This window comes from Castor canadensis, chromosome 7 (genome assembly GCF_047511655.1).
Source record: "Castor canadensis chromosome 7, mCasCan1.hap1v2, whole genome shotgun sequence".
NCBI lineage: Eukaryota > Metazoa > Chordata > Mammalia > Rodentia > Castoridae > Castor > Castor canadensis.
Window position 1 is genome coordinate 51,530,411 of NC_133392.1, and position 25,808 is coordinate 51,556,218.

Here is a 25,808-nt window from a genome sequence, read left to right on the forward strand (position 1 = left end):
TTTTGCTAACAAGGGGGTCATGCAACCTGTGGGTCAGTGAAGAATGATGACACAGTTGTTGGTGAGTAAGTCTATAGAATTAAAAGCTGTTTTCCTTTGATTTTCAACTTGGTTGAGTCTGTAAAGAAAATAGTGCACAACAGTAACATTTCTCAACACTGTTCCTGTTGATTTATTTATTCATACACTCAGCAAGTATTTTTTGAACACCTATGAGATGTCAGGCATATTCTAGTTTCTACTTATCCAGGACTCCCAGTGGAGACTTGAAACTAGATAGGACTGGATCCTATATATACTACATTTTTTCTTGTACATATATATATGATAGTTTAATTTAAATTTAGGCACAGTAAGAGATTAACTAATAATAGAACAGTCAAAACAATAGATTGTAATAAGCTGTTTAAAGTTTATGAATTGTTTGTTTCAGGAATTTTCCACTTAATATTTTCAGGCCACAGTGAACCACAAATAACTGACACTGTGGAAAGCAAGACTGCAGATGGCAGGGGATGAGGGGGCTATTGTACTGTGGACACAGCAGAAAACAAAATGACGTCCCTGCCCTCAGGGAATATACAGTCTAGTATGAGGATCTGATGGTGTATCATATAGAAGTCTTCTGAAAAACTGGCAAATTGTCATTTCACCCAGCTCTCAAAATTATGCCATCGTTCCAGATAGATGGCAGGAGAGAAGTGGTAATTGCAGATGTTGGAGAAAATTAAGCAGGGGTATCAACAAGAAGTTCCACTTGGCCCTAGAATTAAGATCCCAGCTGTTCTTGCTTTTCCCGTGGCACAGGGCTTCTCCTCACTGCTTTTAGAATCTTCTGAGCATATTCATCTGGCCTTGCATGGGGTCCCAGGATGTCCTGCTGGAAATATAGTCTAACTCAGGAAGCATCAAGGGATAAAGAATAAAATTTCTTTAGTGCATATTCACCAAGCTGTACATAACTATCACTGAATGAGTAGTGCAGACATGCTAAATTTTTCTATTTTGACCTGTAGCTCTCAATTCTATTAAAGTAGTAAACACTATTTCGCCTGTTACCAAGGATACTTGTCAGGACTCACTTTATTTAGTTTTGGTTCATGATTAGTCAGGTAATCATATAAATTAAATGACACATTGCCTTTTGTCTCTATTATTAAAAGAACTTTAAAAAAGTCTGGCTTAAATCTCAATCCTGGAAATGTTTATTTCTAGACTATTGATATTCATGACAGAGAAGCAGTGTCGTAGGATTAGAAAATCACATGCCTGTTAATATGCCAGGGCGTCTTCAACAAATCAAGAACACCAGTACTCACCTAGATAAGACATCGGTTTTGTTGTTGCCGGCTTCATCAGAGATAGGTGGGTGATTGATTAGTTATTCCTGTGAGTTACTTCTGGACTTCTCACATATACCTGCTGCACAGCCTGATTCCAGGTGGTGCTCATAATGATAATAACGAAGGCAAGCAAACAACTTTTCTTTTGTTTATTTGCCATGGAGAAAAACTTCCATCTTTATAGAACCCCAAGATGACACTAAAACGAACATGGTGGAACATCGGGATACCAAAGCAGTCCTTATTTACACAGGAAGGAAAGCTGGCTGCTCAGGTGTTCAGTGAAATAGGTCCCTTTTAGAAGTGGTGAAGTCTCCTGCACAGCATATCGCCATCTTTTGGCAATATGGTAATAATACCTCTTAATTTAACAAACTTAATAATTTGGTAGGTAGGAATATAAAATGGAAAACAGCAAATATCAGGAATTTATCAATAACAGTTCAATTTTTTTACAGCAATGTAAAAAAAAAACCCTTAAATACATTTTTATAAGCTGGCAGGCCAGACTATATTAGGAATATATAACATATGTCCTCATTTAATCCATGTATACACATATAGGTTACATATGCAAATCCTATCATATTTTAGATACTGCTAATCATGAACTTTTTTTTAATCTGAAGCTTATCCCATCACATAGCTCCAAATTCAGATTTTCAGGTGTATAAACATAGCCATTTAATACCTAGACAAGTTCACATCATTGACTTTGTCATCCAGGGTAATTGCCTTTTGTCAAGGACTGAGAGTCAGACATTCATAACTCTTGAATGGGAAGTTAGAACGTCTGTAATTTGATCTTTCCTGGTTTTAGAGGCTTTGGGAAAATTTTGTGGTTTTTTTTTTTTTTTTTAACCTTTGAGGGGTGTCAGTTTGCCTATCATAAGATGATTTTGGTACAAGGGCAGAGGCATGTTTCATTTATTTGGAACTCCATGCAAATGCAGTCTAGCCACAATCTTCATGCAAAATAGGTTCTCTGTACTTGTCTTCTGCATTGATATTTAATCCATTTTGGGAAGAACTCATCCCATTTGGCAATAATCTTTAATGGACAGGCAATATATGATATCACTGAATTACTCCAAGCTCTCATTTAATTTTATATGAGGGCTATTACTATCAATGACAGCACCTCACTTATAAAGTAGTTATAAGGACAAAGTGAGCTACTAAATGGAATGTACTTAGAAGAGCGAGGGTGGATAGTGAGCACTCTGATTTTAGGGAAGATGGCAGTTACCACTGTTATTAACGTAGGCCAGGTTCTGGGCTAGAATAAAAGTTCAAAATAGTCATGGCACCTGCTCCTGTAGAACTTAGAATCATGTAAAGAGTGGTTTGCAAACTCCAGTGCCTACGAGGCTAGTCAGGACCCAAAAATGTAAGAATTGGGGCTGGGACTATGGTACCTTTAGACCATATCCCTGGCTGGAGAGGCAGGGACAACCTGGTGATTGTCTTTTGGGAATGAAGTACACTGTTGCCAAATCTCGCTTTTCAAGAAAAGTTAAAACTTGGGGTACTCTGAAATCTCCTGACATTGTAAGCACTGACAAGGAATGGCAATTAAAACAAATGCTTTATGGGCTAAAAACAAGCTGGGTGGTTCCTGGGAGAACTAGTTTACAGTTTCTTGATACGGTGACTACATTAGCCCCAATTTGTCCCTTTGTGGGGGCAGCCTAAACAGATGTGGGCAAAGATTACTTGTCAGTTAGTCTCTAATTTCTGGCACAGAATTTATGAAGCTGGGAGTTTTTAGGGTGGAATTGGACTATCTCTTTAGGGTGGCCAGGGCTCATATGATAAGGGGTTACACAACTGCCTTCTGCCAGAGAACACAAGAACACTGTAGAGCACAGGTAAGTGAAGAGTTTAACACAATTTATTTTAAGCTTAAATAATCAACTAGGTCATCCAGTGTCTGGTTTTTCATACATGTCATTAGATCTATGTGTCAATGAATGCTGATTTTATGTGAATATAATCAACAAATTAAAGAATTTCACCAAAACCCAAATAAAAATGCCCTTTAAAACACAGCAGCCTTATTACCTAATATGACACTTCTAGAATGGTTACAAATGATTGGCTTACTGAAAGGTGTCTACATCTTATAGCCAGTACACAATACAGTAATAATTTTACAGCGTGCTGCCATTTTACTAGCTAAGGATTTCTGTTCAGTCTATTTTAAATACCCCCGGCTGGGGCCTCTTATGAGCACCATCCACCTCTATAGCGGCAAGCATTACCCCCTTTTAAGCACTAACAGCATCCCCCCCCACCCCCTGAAGCAACTACCGTATAGGTTTTTTTTTTTTTTCATTTTTAGGTCATTTCATTGAAAAATTGGCAATAGCAACAAATATTAGATGAAGGGCTTTGTGTTTACAGATAAAATCTTCTGTGTTGCAGTATACTGTAGTGTTTGCAAAATTGGAAAAGATTTAATCAAAATAAGGTGATATACATGCATCAAAATATTAGTATTCTGAAGAAAAAATTTTTCACAGAACTACAGAATTCCTCATTTTGGGAATTATTTAAATTTGCAGCAGATTTTAAAGATTTTTTTTTAAATCAAGCTAGCAGTTTTGCATATACAAACATTATAATTGCTAATATACAAGAATCAGTGAAGAGTCCCCCCACCCAGAACCCCACCCTCCTCCTCTTCTAGGGTGAACTTCTAAGGTGAAGTCATTTGAAACCCCTATTATGTTAAATGCATTTGCAATATTCTGTTTGTGTTCTAAGAGGCAGTGCCTTATCAACATTTATTCTATTTTTCTGTTAGAATTTATACAGTGTTATTATTTACAGCAAAACTATCATTGTTTTAAAAAAGAAACAAATAGTGTTTATACCCTGACAGTTTGGGTCCAAGAAAAATAAGGCGAGCTGTTGTGAATTTAGTAATTTTAGTGTTTCTCCATGATTTGATCATTCCATCTCCTTCTGTCCTTTCTGGTGGCAGGAATTTCTTCCTTTTGTAAATGACACCAAATTACTTGAGATAAACTGTTAACAGCATGGCTTCTTGTATATACACTGCATTGCTAATTGCACACGCGCCAATCCCGGAAATGAAAAAGAATTTCCATGCTCTGTAAATTGGCTCATGCTAAATTAAAATATGAGTGGTTTTCTTTTCCTTTTTGCATAAAAAAATCATGCCATGTGTGGAAGCAGCAAACACATACTCCCTTCCCTTCTTTTTTCTTTTACTTCCTGCTGACATTTCTTCCATGAATTTCTCAATACTGGCAGTAAATATACATCATCCTGTGGAAAGATAGACATTAGGGAGTGAGTTTGGATTTCTTAACTTTTTAATTTTTTTTAAGAGACTCCTTCCTTTTTACTCAACAGGAAAGCCTCAGACTTTCTAATGGGATGGTTAGTCTACCAACTAAATGCCTCAGAGGACAAGGTCCTAGGGTACTCTGGGAAGCTCTTGGAAGGCAGTGACCTTATTTAGGTGACCCTTGACCTTCACAGAGCCGTACTGTGTGTGTGGTTTTAGCGCTAGACTTGGAAAGCCTGTCTCTTGGTTCTGTCTCTGAAGCTCAGGTTTCTCAGATACTCAAAAGCCATTTGTAGCCCTTTGGGCCTCAGTCTTATCTATAGGTTTGTAAGACATTCACCCCTGAAAATCCAACTCATCTTTCAAAAATGTGAACAATTATTAGAAATTGCTTTTCCACATGCAAATTAAATTTAAAGACTAGCTTCTACCGTGGTAAAGAATTCTTTCCTTTTTGCCTGCCTACAGTCATGATGGGATGGATTAATTTTATTTCAGCTTTTATAACAGAGGCTCTGAGAACTGTCCTTGTCTCACTGGATGATACCCACATAAAGCATCAATGTTTTATAGCCAGTCTTAATACATCAAAATAAATCAAAATTCTTCAGCAGAGGTTTTCATACTTTTGTATGCAGAACTGTTCTTTGTATGAATCCTTCCTCATAAAACAAAGTTCTTCCTGCATGCAGTCCTTCCTCCTCATTCAGTGTGAAAAGTTGATACCTGGATGCCTGCTAGAGAACGGCCCTCACACAACCCCCGAGTAAGGAAAGAATAATTTTAAGAAAACTCCTTCACTCACATATAAGCAACAAATTATTTTATGTAGATCCAGAAGAAACTTTAGAATTCTGTGTCTGTTGCAGCCCAAGTGTGTTCCTAGTGACCTTGATGTTGTTTACTTACCCCAGACGAGTTCTTTCTATTTAGATGGATCACCTAGGATACTTTATCTTATGCAGATGCATAGAACAAAACTTCTGTCTCCCCACTATGGATTTAAATATGTGAGTTCCATGTCTCAGGTTACTAATGCTTGAAACCAAGAACACCCAAGTATCCATTCCATCTAGAGTGATTTCAACCCCACTCCTCCCCCCAAGACTCTGCAGAAGTTCTAGAGAAGGAAAGTGACTCATTTAGACAGATCACAGTACAGAGAGTGGGCAAATCCAAGTGAGAAGATCAGGATTCCACACCTCTGTTTCTATCATTAAATCCTAGACTCCAGGCACCAGGCTTCTTCCGTTGGCCTGTGATAATGTTACCATGGTACTCTCTGTTCTCTTGGGGAGAATCCTCAGCAGTCTTCTATAGTTAAACTCCATCCCCCCCCACATCTTACACCTTAATTGGTATACAATTCATCAATCATACCTCATCTATTATAGATAGCTTGACAATTTTTAGTAAATTTATAGAGATAAACTCACTAAAACCAGGTGGTTCACGTGGATGAAGTCTCTTTATTGTTGTTTATCTTCATCTCTTCTAAAAAGCAATCCCACTTAATTTTGTAGTAAGAAATAAGATCCTTCTCTTCTCAGTACAATCCAACATCTCTTTCTTGATATAACAGAAACGTTTCTATAACTTCTTAAAATGCTGTTAATTATGCCTCTCTACATATGGTTATGTTTTGGGCTATAGTGTTGTTTTTTTTTAAACAGCAGGAGTCAGTTGCCCTTATAAATGTCTCATTGTTAGTCATGCAGTCTGTGTGGGTCCCAATCACGTGGGTGCAAGAAGTCCATTTGTTGGATAAAATACTTAGTACAGTGTTAAGCCTGTGAACCTTGGCTAAGGAACTGTTATAAAATGTTGACACTTTGTATAAACTGTGACGATGGCACCATCTGATGAGCAGTCATCAAGACAGCACTTCAGAAACAGTATTTATTTCTACTGGTGATTAAACCCAGGACCTTGCACACAGAAATAGAATTTTGAATCATCACCATTTTCTGGGTTTAGGTACTAGATGTATGATAGACACATTTGCATTTAGGGATCTTTCTTTGGCTTTGGTACGCCTTTCAAATCCAAAAGTAGGAGAAATAATCATTCCGATTATTTCAGGTTTTGTTTTTTAAGAAATATTGCAAAATATAGAAAAACAGTAATTAAATTGATTTTTATGGTAGTTGATATTTCAACTGATATGTCACATCTTCAAGTCAGGCATATATGTTCAGGCAATTGTCCATGGACATAACTATTTTTTTAGCCCCTAATGCCTAGACTAAAAGAGTCTTATAATCTTTGGTTTACCATTTTTGGCTCTGCAGTCCAGCCCAGTGCACATTTTTGGGTTTAATTTTCACTATCTTCCACTGAAAAGCTTTGTTTCACAATCTCTAGTGGTTCTCAACCACAACAGAATTATCTGGGAAAAATTTAAGTAGTCCCAAGGCCCATTGTATGCAGGCATGGAAATGTCATAATGAAATTCCTCACTATGTACTATTAATATACACCAATAATTTTTTTAAGTCCCAATGTCCAACCCACATCCCATAGGAGCTTTTCCAAAATTTCTCAGGACACCTCAATGTAAAAATATAAGTCTATAATTTTTCAGATGATTCTAGAGTTAAATTAGGTTTGAGAGCCAGTAATGTCCCAGATGAGTGCTTCTCAAAGTTTTATGAGAACATATATCACCTGGGCAACTTTCAAATGTGGATTCTAGTTTAGAAGGTCAAGAGTAAGCCTGCATATTCTGGGTTTCTAAGACTCCCATGCTATACTCAGACTGCTGGTGACAGACCTTACTTTGAGGATCTAGACTACGTGCCAACATCTTTTTCTTTGCTCCTGAGTTTGTATCTACTTATACTTCCCTTATCATTCATGTACCTCATTCTTTACTCTTCAAATTTGTTTCAAATGCTGTATCCTTGAAAGTGCAGAGTTTGTTCTCCCTAATGAGACTGGTCCATTTTTGCAGGGCCCCTCAGTCATGACTTAAGGAAAGCCTTTCTGATAGCCTTCCCCACAGCCCGCTACGCACAGAGAGAATTCTTCACTCTAGTTCTTCCTTTCTCTCCCTACCATTTCCCTTCCCTGCTCTAGTTATAGGAGTCGGGGTTAAGGATATATTTTTTTAAAACTATAGTTTTAATTACTTTATGTAACTATAATAAACTACAATTTACTTTAAAAATAATTCCCAATTCAGAATAGATTTTTTTCTTTAATAACAACAAATGAGGCTTTTCTGAGTTTGTTCTTTTGTAGTGACTTGTGATTCAAAAATATGTGAAGCTGCAGTGCCAGTAGGAAAAAAGAGAAAATACTAAGAAAATATTGATTCATATCTTGACTGTGAAAGAAAAATCTAATTTATTTGCTTTTATTAAATGTTGTTTTGTGCCAGGCACTGTTCTAAAATAGATTAACTCACTTGACGAGGACTATTATTCCTCCATTGTAGAATAGGAAAACAGAGGGCCAGACCTGGTGGTACACATCTGTAACCCCAGCTGTGCAGGAGGCATGGTAGGAGGAAAGCGGTTGAAAGTTGGCCTGGGGCAAAATGCAAGACCCTATCTGAAAAATAACAAAAAAAAAAAAACCAAGGGATGCAGGTGACTCAAGTGGTAGGAGGCCTGCCTAGCAAGTGCAAGGAGCTGATTTCAAATCCCTGTATTACTGCAAAGAAAGAAAAAACCAATAAAAAAAAAAAAAAAAAAACCCCAAAAGTTACAGAGGCCAACAAACTCACAAGATATGATGAAAACAGAATTAGAAGTAAAATCCACCTGATTTTAGACCCCTTGAAGCCAAGCTTTTTTGGTTAATGAGGAATTTTTTTTTAAGGGTAAGGAAAATAGATAATAAGAACATAAACACGGCTCTGATTTCCTCAAGGCAGAATCAGGCCATGGAGGTTAAAATCAAGATCTGTTGTCATTAGCTGCAGCCTCAGGAATTTTGTCATCTGTTTGGTTTATTACTTAGTAAAAAGGAATGCAAACACCTGTTTTAATAATCCCCCAGGGTTATTATGAGAAACAACTGATAAGGAATAGCTGAAAGTAAACCAGTACCACATGAGGAGAATTTCAATGACAATGCTGCTCCCACGACTGCTCCCACTATTAGATGCTAGCACCCCTGGCTGCTGCTGCTGTCCACTAGCATCTGGAAGCCTAGCTCCTCAAGGTTCTGTTCTTGCGTCTCTTAATACAAGTAACAATAGCTCACACTTAGTGCATGCTTACTATGAACTCAGCAGCACCCCACTACTATTATTATTACTGTTATTTTTGGTGATAGTAGGGATTGAACCTACAGCTCTGGGCATGCTAGGCAAGTGCTGTACCACCCAAGCCACACCTCTAGCTCTTTTGTTTTCATTTTGTTTGTGAGACAGGGTCTTGCTACCTTTTTGAAAGGGTTAACCTTGAACTCATGATCCTCCTGCTTCCATTTACTGTGTGGCTAGGTGCTAGTACATCTGGCTGGCAGCAACTATGAAGGAATTTGCATGTATTAACTCATTTAATTCTGAAACACCTCAGAGATGATGCTGTTATTCTTCTATTGAGATTAAGGGTTAGTGTTGCTCATTAGGACTTAATTTCGAGCCCCTTCTCTGCTCTACTGAGATAATAAGAGAGATGAGGAAATTAAGACACAGAAGTTAAGTAACTTGCCCAAGCTCACATAGCCAGTAAACTGCTTGACACTTCTACCTGCTCAGGCCACTTTACCTCTCACCTCTTTATTGAAGATGGCCACAGTAAGATCTAGAGCCTAGACAGACTTCTGTATGAACTCCTTGACAATTTTTGAGGGTACTACACATAAGAGCCTGGCTCATCACTTTACCCCAGTCCTATATTTTTGTAGTCTTAGGGTCTATAATTTGTTAATAATTACATATAAGGTAGCAACCCAGATATCATCTCTTTCACTTTTCCCTCTCTCCATACAGAATTAATCTGGTTGTTATATTTCTAAAACTGTCCTCAAAGGAGCTGCTTTCTCTTTTCCATTCAAGGTCATTTGGGCCCTATGAGTGTCTTATAACTGGGGCCTTTGCATTCAAATTCTCTTTTTCCCCTAAATCCATCTACAACTTTTACTGTTACAACTACAATCTTATCTATTCACAGCATTCTCCTACCACAAAACTTGCAGCAGTACTCCACTGTTTCTAGTATAAAGACCAAACTACCGAGCATAGCACATACTCTCACTGCTGCCCTATCTAAATCCTACTTTTTTCAAAAGCAAGTTCAGAAATTCACTTCGGAGAAATTTTGAAACCTCCTCTGTTGGAATTAATTACATCTTCCAGTGAATTCTCCTAGCATTTTGTTTATAACTTCCATAAGAGTCATATATTTTGATTTATGTTCTTCTGATATCATTTGCCTCTTGGACTGGACTATAAAGTTACCATGGAAAGAGTCCCTCAGATGACTGGCAGATACTTGGAATGCTGTCTTAAACATGATATTCCTCTCTACCACCTACCTAGTGTATGTCACAAACTTTTGCATTTAGAAGATAGGAAGTAAAAATGCACTTGATCATTTATTCATAAAAAATGTTCAGTTAATCTGCATCCCGCTGTAGGAAAGTTCTCTTACCCACTCATATTAAATTGCATAGGTTAATATTTTGAGATAAAATCAAATGTGCTAGAGGGCTGAGGATGAACATGTAGCCAATTTTAGATTGGAGTAGGAGATATAAAAACAACTTCAAATCTAAAAGTATCTAGAAGTCTTAGGAAATAAGGGGTCAGAGGAGACCTCTGAAACTTCTCTGAAAATGTAACTGCCCCCTAGGACTTATTTCCAAGCCTCTTTCCCGCTCGTTTCAACTTCTTCCTAGGTAATCACATCTGTTCTGTTGTATTCAACACCCATTTCTTTAGTGACAACTTCCAAATTTTTTGTATGTCTAGCCTTAACCTTTCCTCAGGGCTCTGGACTTATCTAACATGAATACTTTGACGTCTCATAAGCACTTTCAACACAATGAGTTGAAATGCCTGACACTCTTTGTAAAATCTTCTACTGTGGCTCCTTTCTCTATCACCCAGTTGCTTACACGACAAACCTGAGTGTCATTCTTGAGTCAACTCTCTCTTTCCTACCCTAAAGCTACTCTCAAGTGCTATTGATCTTCCTCAGATTACTACTCAGGTCTCATCCCAACTCACCATTGTGGCTTAGTTTGGCTATAGCAAAAACCTCCGTAACTGGTCACCTGAATTTTCTTTTTCTCTCCCTATCAAGTCTGAAAGGAAGGGAAAGGATCAGATCAGGTCTTCCTTAAAATACTTCAAGGGCTTCAGATTCCTATTAAAATGAAATGTAATCCTTTCCTCTGGTCACCAGGCTCTGAATGATGGTGAATTTCTCTCTTTACCTTGTGCCCGTCTCATTCACCCGCATCTCCCCAGACTCTGGTATACAGGTTATCCTTCCTTTCCTCAAATATGGTAGGCCTTTTCCTGCCTCAAGGCCATGCACATGCTGTACCTGTTGTAGTCCTCTTCCCCATTTTCCTCATAGTTGGTGACACTTATGAGGTATTACCTTAAATGTCATGATTTTAGAGAGACCTTCCCTAGCTCCCAAGTCTAAATGTGTTGACATTTCTTTCACTGGATCTTGGACTTCAACATTTTGGTGCCTAAATAACTCTTGTCCCATTTCCTTCCCAACTGTAGACTAGAAAATCCAGAAAGGCAGGGACCATAGAGATTTTATTGTGTATCTAGCACTTCAAATCTGAGCCAAGCAGATGGTCAAATATTTGAAGGAATGAGTAAGCAAGCTGATGTTTTAACTTCAGAAAAAGTGCTGGTCTGGTAAACCAGAGCTCTTTTGCCACTCTTGGCTTCCATACGGTTATAAGCGAGACCCTGACTATTTTTTCAAAGATGTGGAATACAGCTATTTGTTAATGTAAATCTTTACCACACTTTTATCTGAGGCCATCCCCTTGCTATGACCTCACCTAACAGCCTTCTAATATCTGAAGTAAAAATGTGGAGATTATGGACATCTTAAAAATGAAGATGTGCTTTGTTTTAAAAAAGGACAAAAACTCATAAACATTTTCACTGTGTAGAATATGAAGAAATTTAATACCAGTTGCCTTTGTACATGTGTCTTGTTCAAAACTTCCTTTTTTAAGTCTAATAATTATCAAATACTATTTTTAAAAATATAAATAGCAGTTAAGAACTAAGTTCATGAATCATTTTAGAGAGACAGCTTAGTATAATAGGAAGAACACTAAGTATCAATAATCTTGCATTCAAGTTTAGCTCTACCAGTCATAAGCTGTGTGGCAGTAGACCTATCACCTGACCTCTCTGAACATGAGTATCTTCATCTGTAAAAGAGTGCAAGCAGAATTGGCTGGCCTGCCTCAATACTTTTTTGGTGGCATAACTAAGCTAAAAATGTAAGAGAACTTTATAAATTATAAATCAGTGTACTTTATACAAATCTTTAAAGTTATTGACTTTTCTCTTAAAAAGTAGGATGTTCATGATTCCATATTAAAGAAAAGAAGGTATAAATTCAGATAGTTCAAAATTCAATTAGTTCTAAAATGCGAAATAACATTTTTGATGTCACAATCTGAGTGAAATTTGGCAACATTCCACTTGCTTAGCTGTTTTGTTATATTAAAAAAAGGCAGCCAGCAGGTCTATAAAAGTACTCAATATATTCACAAATTGTTTTTCCCAAAGCATACATTTTAATGTCCTGGGGTTCCAGGAACTCATTTCCTAAAGTCACACCACCTTGGAGAGTTAAAATTAGGCTTGCAATTGGATGACTGCTCTTTTCAACTAATACACGAAGTTTGCTTTATGCTGAAGTTACCTACAGTCACTACATACTCATATGAATTCATCTAGTTGAATTTCTCTTTCCTTTGAGTGACATAGCAAATGACCCTGACAATTTCTTTACAGGGTGGTTACTTATAAATTTAAAGCCATTTCTATATTAATACATTCTAAAGGACTCTGGGAGCATAGCTCTCTCATATTTTTGGTGCTGTTTATTCATAAGACGCTAGGTACATGTTACCGTAAAAAAATGGCTCAGCTGGTGTAGGTGTCCTTTCTGGTTCTTTCCCATTTGGAATCTGAGTATATGATTAAACAAGTTGCTAAACTCTTAGGGAGACACTGAAGCTGACTGAAACCTCTTCTACTTTCACTTTAAGTTGCTCCAATATACTAATTCAAGATAGCAATCTCATGCTTAATATTTTATGAAACACACACATACACACACACACACACACGTCTTTCCCCATGGCATACATAAGCGGGTTCATTCTAGATACTGATGCCATCCTTAATTTGCTCATCTTTCACCATTCTCACTGCAGAGCTAGCATCTGCAATATACTCAACAGGTTTTTTTTTACTATTTAGCATTTACCATTGCTCTCTCTGAAGTTTCTCTCTCTTTTTGAGGCAAGGTCTCACTATGTAGCCTCATGAGTTATGGGATCTAACTCATGATCCTTCTGCCTCAGCCTTCCAAATGCTGGGACTACAGGCATGTGCCATTGTGCTTGGCTTTACCCTGCCACTGGAGTGAGTGAAGAGCATAAATGGGACCATATGCCACTACTGCGTTAAAAACTTCAGTGGTTTCCCACAGGTTTTAGGGTGAAGACCAGAGTCCTTACAGAGATGATTGGCTCCTAGTCAACCACTAAAATTCAACTCACACATCACATTCTTGAGGAAACCTTCCCTGTTACTCCAGACTCAGGTCAAGTCTCCAGTAAACACTGAGAATAAGAGTCCTAGAGGTTGCTTGTTAGGGCTGGTTTCCTATTTCTTCCACTTTTTACTTAAATGAACTTGGACAACATATTTAATCACTTTGGGCCTGTCTTGTCTGTTACCTGATGATAAGGGCACCTATCCAAGAGGAGTGGTGTGAGAATTAAATGAAGAGTATACAAAAAAACCACTTGGGCGAATATGTATAGTAAGAATTATTCCCAGAGAATCTGCCAGTTCTTAGTACTTTACCCAATGCCACTAAATACTGATGTGATTGATCAGTTAAATCTCCACATGTAAGTTCAGTGAGGGCAAGAGATTTCTCAGAGTCTACATAGAAAGCCTCACGGAGAGGAGATGATATAAATCTTAGACTGACAAAATGATAAGGTTTGAGAGGAGAGAATTAACTTATTGGGGCCTTAATTACTTCACATTCAAATTTAGAGGCACTGAGACTAGATTATTTCCACTTCCTTGTCTTAGAACTTCAAGTCCCAGGATCCTCAGTCAGTAGGGAACAGCAGATAGAGAAAATTAGAATCTGTTTGCTCTTTGTTACTTAGACCATTGGGTTCAGAGGATGTGGGTGAGTGGTCCTAACGAAATGATTCTGCTTTATCTCATAGACTTATAGAAGCCTTTTCAAAACTATTTCCTCACCTAAATGGCCTAATTGTAGCTACATAAAAAGAAAAGAACAATGCAAAATTTAGAAAGACAAGGGAAAATACTGTGATCTATAAAGAAATGTCAGGAAATTTAAATAAAGCTTATTTACTAAACATTTAACTTAAACAGCATACCATTAACCTCTTCCTTTTTGCTTTGGTTGATATGAAATAAAGTAGTACATGGGATTTTAAAATTATTTACTTTCTATGGTATTGGGGATTGAATCCAGGACCTCACAATTGCTAAGCATGTGCTCTCCCAGTTGAGCTACACCCCCTTTGCCTTTGTTTTTGAGATAAGGGCTTGCTAAGTTTTCCCAGGCTGTCCTCAAACTCATGATCCTCCTGCCTCCATCTCCCGAGTAGCTGGGTTTATAGGTATGCAGCACCACGCCCACTGCATTTAGACTTGGCAAGCACTGAATTTCAATCAAAAGTATATCCTTAGTTGCTATTGTGCTAAAAAATGATGGATCACAACAATCCTCAGAGTACACTTACAAGAATTATTTGTTGCCAAACACTCTTCCTGTCACAGTGAGCTCTCATTCTTAGAGAACAGGTGATTAAAAAGCCACTATTCACATTTGCTTCTGTAAACATCATTTGCATTTAAATTCCTGTCTAGTTTGTAAGGAGAAAGTTTATGGACTGTGAACCAGAGTCAAGTCTTAGTGTGTATATATCTGCATCCATAAACATAAAAAGAATATGAACAACTTCATAATGGATTTTTCAAAGTTGGAATTCAATGAAACAGAGGACGGGAAAGATGTTAATCTCTTATTTAGGGGAATTTAGAAGCATGACAGGAATTTAAATCCCACCCTTAGTACTTCTCAGCCTTTTGACCAAGATCAAGCGCAGGCCCCACCAGTATGGATAAGAACACATTTCCCACCTTGACCGACTCTTCAGTGTTATGAGTGGCTCTTCTTTTCCACATGCCGGATTTCTTTCCTTGTCTTCACCTTACAGCCTTCTCCCTGCTATAAAAGGAGTGTACACATTATGACTTTGTGATGAAAGAGTTTTAAAGCACTCCCCATTCTGGTCACTGGAGACTGGAGTAGGATAACTGAAACAGTTTAAAGCACGTTGTCACTTATGTCCACACACAATCTATTTGGCTTACCCACACAGCTTAGCGTTATCAAAGCAAGCGAGAGAGCACTGTCAAAATGAACATAATTGTATTTCATAACAATTCAGCAGGTTAGTGACTTAAAAAAAAAATGAGAGCAGTCTGTGTATGTCCTACAAGAAGTCATCACTAAAGCTCACAAGACTCCCAGATCCCAAATTTTAAAATATCAGTTAATCATAATTTATGATTTTTTTAAGCCAGCAGAATGTTAAGTGACCTGTTGAAATGAGACAGAAATTTCTCAGTAAAGCACTAATCAAGAACTTAATGCCATAGAAATGCTGTTGATTGGAAGGACTATTTTTTTCTTATTCAGTTTGTGGAATTACCAACACTGTGCTCATTCCTACCAAGGAGCATCACTTTTCCACAGAACCTGTCTTCACTGAGCTCCAGGAACACATTTCTCTGAGTGTGAGGTGGTTGTGCAAATTCTCAGTTTTCATCCTATTTGTAGCAGAACACACAGGTAACCTTTCTAATGTTCTGATGTAGTTCTGAGACATTTCTAGCTCACTTTTTTCTTAGGCAAACATGGTCTATTGAAGTTTCTGTTTTTAAATAGGAAAGGATAAAGATCTAGGAAACAGAATGTAAAAATAACTCTTTGAGAGACGTGGATTCATTGCATCAATTCCACTGCTCAATTCAGTTTGGCTCTGTAACTGGCACATGGGAAGTAGGGAAGCCCAAAGTGGGAACCTCCTCAGGTAAAAATGGAATTCAGGTTTCCCTAAAGAACTTGCTGGCAAGAGAAAGCATGTAGATCTGATGTGAACAGAGCTTCCTGCTGTCCTAACATTCAAACACTGTCCTTTGGAGGGCTCTCCATCTGTGTCCCAGGAAAGGACTAGCAAGAGGCAGGGCTTGGCTCTCCCACGGAGGACTTCATTGGTAGTAAAGGATTTTACTCTCTCAAACTCTCTTTCTCTCTCAAACTGGAACATTTGTCCCCCATAAATGAACTTATGTCTATGAAAACCCTGACGACAACAGTATATATGTAAAATTAAGACATGTTAGGAAAAGTCTTTCTTTGACCCTGATCAAATGCATATCAAAAGCAGCAAGGGGTTCAAGCAGCTACACTGCAGAGGCCAGTCTGTTAGCAGAGCTTTCTAGGGAGTACACAAAGCTTTTTATCCTCTACTTTCTCCTTGGCAGTCCCTCTCCATTACCACTTCATCCTGTTTTCTTTCTTGTGGGATAATTCGTCTTATTACTTTCCGAGTGATCTGTAGGAAGCAACAGTGAAAAGTAGAGTTTTTATGTTTCAGGAGGTGACACTACAGCATGAAAATAGTAGTGACTTTAAGGCAGAAAATTTAAATTCCAAGAGAAGCATGAAATCTCAATGGTGATTACTTTTCTGGTGATGAGGTTGCCTTCTTCATCAGTAAACTGCTCTTCTGTGACAGATTCACCAGGAATGGTTTTTGCTTCCTTTCCCTAAAGGATGTGGCATAGAGGTTAGCAACGCACTGGATAGACAGATCTCTGCACCACTCCAAACACCACACACATGCTCTGGAATTTTAGAAAAAGTAGCAAATTCGAAATTGCTTCTCCAGTGTGTGGAAAAAGGCTGACTCCATTGATGGTTAGTTAACACTCAACAACCTTCAAACATTAAATTCAAGCACGGATAAGAATGAGAATTAGCAACAAATGCTAGGAAGGAAGAATTTCAAAATATGCAATTATAGATAAAAAATCTTGGCAAATGACTAGAACTCTGATTAGATCATCTCACTCTAAGCACGGTGTTTCTTCTTCAATCATACCATATCTCTAGAGATCTTGTGGATTGGGTTTGTGTAACTTGAATTAAGATAGTACCTTAGTTGTGGCATGATATGTGTCAGCCTTGTTAGAGTGACAATTCTCTTACTAAGGATGTATAAATATATACAGTTTGCATATATACATAGATATGAATATATATATATATGTTTTTTGAAAGTCTAAAAGAAGTTCAGGGTGTAGAGATGGTCTGGTTTTTAAGAGTGAGGTTTTCATAGGTCTTATGTAAGTGAGAATAACAGTGTCTCATGAAGTATGTAGGTTAAAATACTACTGTGAATTGAAGGAGGCTTATGTGATGACTGACCACTCCTGCTGCCATAGGCCAAAAGGAAAAAAAGATAAAATACCAAAGGAATGTCAAATTGTATTTTTTCAGTTAGTAACTGTTCTCTGACTTAGGAGGGAAAGTTAAAAAAGAAGAAACTCTTAACTCTCAGGGTAGGCTCATGTCATCACTAGCTATGATTAGGTAAGACAAACCACTCAGAGAGCAGAAATAGGACTGTGCCTATAGTACTTTACCTTCTTCACCAGTGTTCAACTTCCAATTTGTGCCACTTAGTTTTGGGGAATAAGGATAAATGTCTTAAGTGTGGGCTTGTAATCTAGGGACCTGCTGACCTGTTAGCCATACTCCTTATTGAAAAGGTACAATGGAAAATGCTATAGTGCAGAATACAGGCGTGGTTTTTCTGGGGACGCTGGCAAATCACAAAGACAACTCTCTTCCAGCTCTTTCATCATTACTGGCATGAGAAAGAGTGGTTTAGTAATTTTGTTAGTGCCAACCCATGTGAGAAAATTCTATGACTGCCTCCAAGTCACAACCAGTAGAAAGCATTCTGGTTTAAAATGACAGAATAAAGGGTTGGTGGAGTGACTCAAGTGGTAGAGCGCTTACCTAGCAAGTGTGAGGCCCTGAGTTCAAGCCTCAGTACCACGAAAATAAATAAATAAAATGACAAAGACTAAAACACAATCTTGTCTTGCTGGCAAGATTCTGTTGCCAGTCTCTCTCTTTTTTTTTTTTAAATTACAAAGTGACTTTGTATTCTTATAGATTGTGGGTGCATATATGTCATGACCACCGGTGAGATATGACTCATTTTACCTCATTGTAGGGTATGTGGGAAAAAATTAAAATGTTTCTTGTTGCTTATGTATAGTTCATTCTTAATCCTGCTTATAAGTAGTGTCAGTTAACACAATTAAGACAAGGAAGGAAACTGGAAAAATGCAGTAAATGTAAATGCAGTAAAATCTGCAAAAGTGTTTTATGGGAATATTATTTATATACCGAATGGTTGGTTTCGTATGCTTGAGAAAAATACGGTTTAATTTACAAAATTAATGCATAAAGACAGGAAAAGAACCAATAAAACACCACAAAACATTTCACTACAGTGTAAACATGAGTGGATGAAATGTGTTTGAATTAACTCTTACAAACATCTAGCTCTTTGGTTCAACAAGTAAAGGATCTTGATAGAATCCAGAAAGAGTCCTATAGAATATATTATGAATATATCCTTTTGTGGAAAGATGCTAATTTTTAAATTGCTTGGACAGTTTTTGAAAGGAATGGGAAGTTGGTATATTTATAAGTTTAGTGAATATGTACATTGCTTTAGATTAATAGTCTTAGGAAAAGCAAAGCAATACTTGTGTATAACAAGTCATATCGGTACTGAGAACTAATCTGGTATGTAAACATTTTCATTGTTTCAAACCTGAAAATTCATACTGTTTATATACAACTAAAGGCAAAGGTATATCTGTATCTCCTTATGCTAAATGGCTACTAAGTATAGCCAATTATTGCTTTAATAAGGCCAAAATAAATAGTTTGATTATGTAGAAACTCACTACATTGAAGGAAGGTATTAGATAGAAAAAGACAGCAAGAGGTCATGAAATATGTCTATTATAAATTCATTCATCTCTAATTCTGTCAAATACATTAGAGAACAAATGTTACCAAGGAGCAATATCTGTGACCTCTCTTTAATGAGAAAATAATCTCTAATTTTTAAAGCTCTTGATGACAGTTTGTACTTTTAAGTAAACCAATTTCCTACCCTGGTCTTGTTGACAACATGCTTGGCATGCCCCCATCTGAAAATGTCCTATTGTGGGAAAAGCCCTGGCTGAGGGTCAGGAAGTAGGCTCTGGCCACAGAAGCACTGTGTTTTATTATTTTTACTTCTCTCTTATAGTTTTTTTTTAATAACCTGAAAGAAAATATGAAACATACTAATTTGCTTTGATGTACAGTAAGTCCATCTTAATTGTGGATTAATTACATGTGGTTTTAACCAAAAACAGTAAAAAATTAATGAATTTTAAAAATCCAAAGAAATGTAAAAAATATTTTAAAATTCTCTGTACATGCATTATGCAGCTCGGTTGTGTTTAAATCATTGTGTATCTGCTGAGTTTCTCTGCCTTTAATTTTGTGAAAATATCTCCTAAAAAGGTATAAGTGATAAAGTGAAAATTTTAGAGTTTTAGATTGGTGGAAGGTGGCATGTCTTTAGTGGAAGTTGACCAGCATTATGGGAAAAATGAGTCAAACATTCGTAGTCCAGTACTGAGCTCTATGCATCCTGAATATTTACGCTTTTTCCTCAATGGCAGTCTCCTGTACACAATAAAATTTGAATTTTCCAAAAACAGAATGGGTGTGATATATTTTGCAAGTTACTAAGCAATATGTGTAGTATAACCTTTTATTCTAAGAAACTCCTTGCCTGAGAATGTGTGTGTATGTTATATATAGGTGTATGTATATAAAAACAGCTTGTGAATAGTCGTGACCTCTGGGAAATGGAATGGGTACATAAAAATTTATATACTTTTGAATTGCTTGATTTAGGAAAAACATACATGTAAACTCTGACTTTAAAAGCTAGGAAAATGCTGAAATAAAAATCTATTTGTATTATATAAAAAATTCAGTTATTTGAATTTTACCAAATTTCACAATAGTTTGGCTGTCAGTTGGATTTGCAAAGAAAATAAGTAAGCAAGCTTGTAGGACTAAAGCATTTGAAACCACTGGGTATTATCAATTTATATACAAATAAATGAATGTAAGAATGTTAACGTGACTCATTCTGTAGAGATTTGACAATCTTAAAAATCTTATAAAATGAAAGTAAAGAGAATTATAAAATCATATTTTCACCTCATTTATTGTACAAACCGAATGAGAAGAAGACTTGTGAGAACAGAATCCTGAGCACAGCTATTGCTTCCTTTGGGAGGTGCTGCCCAGGCTGGGCTAGCTCTGGGAGGGATGGAAAAACCCACACAGTACTCCGTATGGAGATAAGAGCACGAGAGCGATTCTATGACAAACAGTGTAACTATGCTGGCTCAGTCCAGAGTTGAACACCATCCATGAAGTAGGTCACCATCCCAGCCTTCCTCCCACATCAAATAATTTTCAACAATAAAAACCTGATACTACCCTCTTCTATGACACTGGAAAGGTCTGAATAGTTAAACGCCTGATTTAGTTGAGCAAAAGTTACACCTTTTGTTTTAAAAGACAAATAGAGTATTATAGGAGAGGCCATTCAGTAGAGGACCAGGAGTAGATTCTGGTCCCAGAGCTGCTGCCGCTCAGCTGTGACATTTTAAGTAAATCAGTTCACCTGCAAGCATCAGTTTGATATTTAGGGCGTGGAATTTTAGGCCCTTGAAGTCCTAACATTCCCATTTTATCCTTCTGCCAGATGATTCCCAGGTCATAGTTCCCATACACTATTGTAGTCCTCCAACTCTTATTTAGAAAGATTCTAAATAAGGAGTAAAGGGAAAAAGCAACAAAAATCCAAACAGAAAAACATCAACCAGAAGGAATACTATATGTGTAATTTCTTTGTTATCCTTAAAACTTCCAATAATGATTACTACTATTCTGTAGCGTTGGCTCCTCCATCATGTGAAAGACATCTCCCAAAGCTTATTTGCAAGGGATTTTATTGTTCCAACAATCCCTTCCTCAGTTATAAAATCCACTCAATCTCCCTAAAATCACGCCAACTTCAAGCAGTTGGTATGTGGGGAGAATACTGACTCCTGTGTTGTGAAGCATCATGTATGTTATGGCCTTTTAAACTCACACTCTTAAAAACACATAAATGTGGTCCATACTGTGAATCGTATGTCAAACTCAGATACATTAAGTAACTCACGCTAATAAAAGTACTTAAAAGCTAACTTGCTAATGCATGCCTAGGATTCTAGGCAACTGAAAGAAATAATCCTCATTATCCTTGGGGTTTTGATGTTGCTGTTGTTTTATCTTCTTTAGGGGAAGATTTTACTTCCTGCCTCCCAGTTTTAATTTTTACATGATTGTTCTGTTAAAAGGCAGTCTACTTCTATGAGGGGTGACTATTATAAAGAAAGGAGGTAGATGTGGAGGTCGCACGAGAATGTCATATGTTAAGCATAAAAAGCAAATTACAAAACAATGCCTGGTGAGTGTTTTCTAGACATTTCACTCTAAAATATCATTTTTTAAACACAATGATTATCTGAGCAAAAGGTTTGGCTTTAACACTTTTAGAAAAACTGAATCAATGTATTTCCACCTTCTACATCCCAGAGAACATGTGAGAGGTAACTGATTATGGGGATTTTATAGACAGCAAGTTGATTACTTGCAACTATGCTAGTCAGCAGTTAGTAACTTTTTTGCTTCCATAGAATTTCCAAAGAAGCAACTCATGCTTTTATGAGAGTACCCTACTGAGCTCCCTCTTGATTTGGGGGATAACTTAAAATTTAGACAAGGATGTTTTTCCTACTCTGATGTTTCCAGAGTCTTAGAAAAGCTACATTAGAACATATTTGATCTCCATGAAAGGTACAAAGAAGCAGGATTAAAATACATTGGCTATTAACATGCTTCTTCTCTCTTGGGTCTCCTGACACTTTGGTATTGGAAAAATTTTATAAATGGTTTTCAATAGCTATTTCTCCACCTCTCTTTCTCTCCAGAGCTCCTAACCAAGAAACCTCAAGTTTGGATCACATTGAAAGTTCTGTGCATTGAAAATGGCTTCCTAGTTCTCTGCACTTAATTATTCTAATGTCAAGAAAGATCTCTTTACAGAAAGAGTAATGAAGACAAGTGATGGGTCGCAAGAAACATTCTGGTAGACTTTACCACGTATAAGATCAGTGCTTCAAAAGATTTTTGTGGGGGAAATAAAGAATAAGTACTCACAGTGTTTTCAACTGTGCATAACAGGGTAGAATTGTATATTTCATTTCTAGCAAAAATGGCTTCCTATACTTAAAAATACAATTTAATTTTTTGTGCATGTTAGTAAAGTTAAAAACATAATTCAGAAGTGTTTTGCTTGATTTGTATTATGTCACATACATCCAAGCCAGGCTGTAACCTAAGATTTTCAGTCACTGATTGATAATGAAAAACTCATTTTCATTTAAAAGTTAAGGTGGTAGGAATGTGAGACCAAGCCTGAACATTTCATTTGATATGAACCACTCTCTTGCCGCGGCAGAATCTTTGTTCACCCATATAACACTTCTCAAAGAAAAGCAGGTGCAAATGCCAACAGTTGTCAGAGAAAATTATAACTCACATGTCAAACAGGTCTATATAGAATACGAACTACCATACAACGTAGCTATCTTTTTGGTTGCCGTTTTTATAAGCTCTCAAATATGCAAAGTAACATACACAGCCATTTAGTTAACAAGCATGCTGAAATTTCAAAACCACATGAAAAGAGTTTCTAATAATACACAATGTCCTGTAATGATCCACTTCAGGATACCTTGATAATCAAACGCCGGCGAACAACTCGAGTAGTGACTCTCCGTTCCTCCTCTGAGCTTGAATCACTTTCACTGTTTCTCAAATCCTGATAAATGCATTTTTAGTATAATTTTACCATCACATTTAAAATAAAAGACATTCTGAGAAGGGAAACCAAGAAAAAATTATATTTACTTGCTGTTTTTTCCCTACTACTGAATATCATGATTTATATTTGTGAGAATCCTAAAATAAATTTGAGTGGAAGAAAATCTTCAAGGATTCAGATTACTCTGTGTATGTATATACGTGTGTGTGTGTGTGTGTGTGTGTGTATGTGTGTGTGTGTGTGTGTGTATACACACAGGCAGAGGCAAAAATCTAGGTAAATGTAATTTCTTAAAAATAATTAGCCTCTTTGGCTTCAAAAACTAATTGCTATTAATTTGAAGAAACACTCATATTCTTTTTAAAGCTAGATTGAATCTATTCATTCATTTGACTCAAATTTATAAGCTCATAGTTGAAGCCACATTTTACTTGATCTACAAACAGAGGCATATTTGTGATTTTTTAAATGAGATTTTGATCAAATTTGACAACCTTATCAAAAGCTATTTTGAAATTTATATCAGCACATACATTTTATCAGATTATTATCCATCTGGGCCTCAGGACTAATGTAAGACATGTAAAATCCTCAAGTCTTTTGTAAAGACTGAATATGAAATTAAAATATAAAAAACACTTCACAGACAAGACTATGGTCAGAAAAGGATGTAGTAATTGCACAAAATAATTTTTTAGGCAATAAGGAATTCAGAAAAAAGTTCATGTAGCAAAACTTATAGTTCAAAGGGAAAAATATCTTTAGCTTCTATTTAAATGCCATGATGAATAGTATTTACTGAATGATTTTATTTCTAAATTATGATGGCAGAATTCTGGCAATTATTCCAAATCTAATGGTCCTGGAGATAGGAGTTAGGTTAACACCCATTGGAAAAGCAAATGGCAATACTTATAAAAATAGTGAAAAAAACCCCAAGTAATACTCCTATGGAAGATGTAGTTGATAAAATTATTTATGAAAATGTTAGTTGAAATAAACTAGTTCATTTTGCATAAAAGGTAAACTTGACAAGCATTTAAAAATGTTAGAGTAATATTAATCTTGAATTTAAAGGAAGTTCCATCTAGACAAAATATTTCACTGAATAATACGGTTTCACAAGGAAACAGCAGCCAGTACCTTCGCAAGGAATTTGGAAACTAAGGTACCCATTGTATTTTAAAATTTTCAGGAAAGGACAGTAAGTTTGGGGGATGAAGATTTTAAAATGATTTAAGTAACATTTTATAAAGGAGGTCTTCAATGACTCAAAAAGGCAGAAAGGTAAGAAGAATTCATATTGGTAAAAGGAAAGAGTTACTCATCAGCACTCCAGGACTAATAGATTGGATGAGTCAAAAAAAGAAAACGAATTTGAATGGTCTAAACATGGAATCTTAAACGGGGCAAGTATTTCACGTGGGTAAATTCAAAAGCAGAACAACGTATGTTAGTGCAAATGTCAACAACAAGGATTCCTATCTGGAATCCTCTGAGATCAGTCCCTTTTATAAGGAAAAAGTCACCATTTGACCGTTTCTACTTTCTCCCCGGAGTCGCTGCTAGCCTTACAGTAAAGTGTGGCGACAGGACATTTTAGAATGTTAGGATCAGGGTTCCTTGTAAGAGAATTATCTAAGAAGTGGCAAAGGAGAGCTTTAGAACAAATGGAATTTTCTCAGTATTACTGCAAATGGGTTGCTGCATGAAAAGAGGTGGAAAATAGAATTTTACCTTGTAACAGCAGGTAGTCATCCGTGTAAGAGCTGCACCCGGACTTTTGACCTGATTTTTTAGGGGACAAAAAGGGGGCTGTTTTCTGAGTTTGCATCACAGATGACCTAGTTGGTTGCTATTGTATTGATGGTAGGCCCACAAAACACATCACCTGAACATCTTTGGATTTCTTGCAAGGTCAGACTCATACCTCCCAGAAGCTTTAACTCCATTATGGATTTTTATGTTCATGAGGTCTTTATGCATTAGAGTAGGACTGGTGACAAAACCAAAGGTACAGACTCATTTATAAGAAATCATGATAATGCTCTCTGATAGAAATTAGTTTCCATCACTAATGAACTCAGCTTAGTTTCTACTCAGGGTTAAGATCTTTACCTTCAACTTTCTTCATGTCAGTGCCAATATGGTTTCCCTAGTGACCCATAGGTATGCACGCAGATTCACATGGCAATGTTTGTTTATATTGTATGGTAATTTACTTTCAGAACTTCTATGTTGCTTTTTAATAGGCTTTTGCAAGATAAATCTTCACAGGTAAAATAGCACTCTATGTTATTGCTTCTCCCTATATTTTGTGGATTTATCTTAAAAGGGAACATAATCAATTATAAAGCATTTTAAAGGGGGAATTTCCATCCTAACCATTCTACTTAAAAATACTAAGAGTCAAGTCAAAGACAGAGACCAGTATTCCAAACCACACTTGTCAGGGAGGAAGGCAAAGGCCTGAGAAAGACTCAAACAAAACAGTCTTGAAAGAAAAAGAGAAAAAGAATGAATTTGATGTTTAACTGGTGGTGGTGGTAGTCATTTGCTTCAATGATACTCTAAAGTAATCCATAGCTCATTTAATAACTGTCTTCACCAAATTTTACATCAAAGCAAGTCTCAAGGAAAAAAGAGATGGATTACAATTTTACATCCTTTCACTTTCCCTCCCAACCAGCAAGAAAATAACCAAAAGAGTCTGCAAAAGACAAGGCTACGATCAGTTCATAAACCAATGATCAGCTACCAAAGGAAAGGGAGGGTCCTGTAGGTTTTTCTGAACTTTGATTTAATCATGATCTCCT

At 36.7% G+C, this 25,808-nt stretch overlaps 1 protein-coding gene across 12 annotated transcripts in view; it reads right to left on the bottom strand.

The window, feature by feature from the left end:
• Positions 1-1,477: 1,477 nt before the first annotated feature.
• Positions 1,478-25,808, bottom strand: part of Ank3 (ankyrin 3) — a 618,024-nt gene continuing 593,693 nt past the window's right edge. For 9 of the 12 annotated variants that reach the window (XM_074078913.1, XM_074078915.1, XM_074078914.1 and 6 more), the window contains 6 exons: positions 24,730-24,780; positions 22,903-22,989; positions 16,643-16,726; positions 16,456-16,512; positions 15,032-15,119; positions 3,220-4,640 (listed from right to left, as the gene is read on the bottom strand). In XM_074078913.1, the coding sequence (XP_073935014.1) occupies positions 15,051-15,119; positions 16,456-16,512; positions 16,643-16,726; positions 22,903-22,989; positions 24,730-24,780 (348 nt within the window). In that variant the 3' untranslated portion in view covers positions 3,220-4,640; positions 15,032-15,050. Of the gene's footprint in view, positions 4,641-15,031; positions 15,120-16,455; positions 16,513-16,642; positions 16,727-22,902; positions 22,990-24,729; positions 24,781-25,808 lie in introns of all 12 variants that reach the window. The other 3 variants (XM_074078910.1, XM_074078911.1, XM_074078912.1) reach the window with 3 other exon arrangements.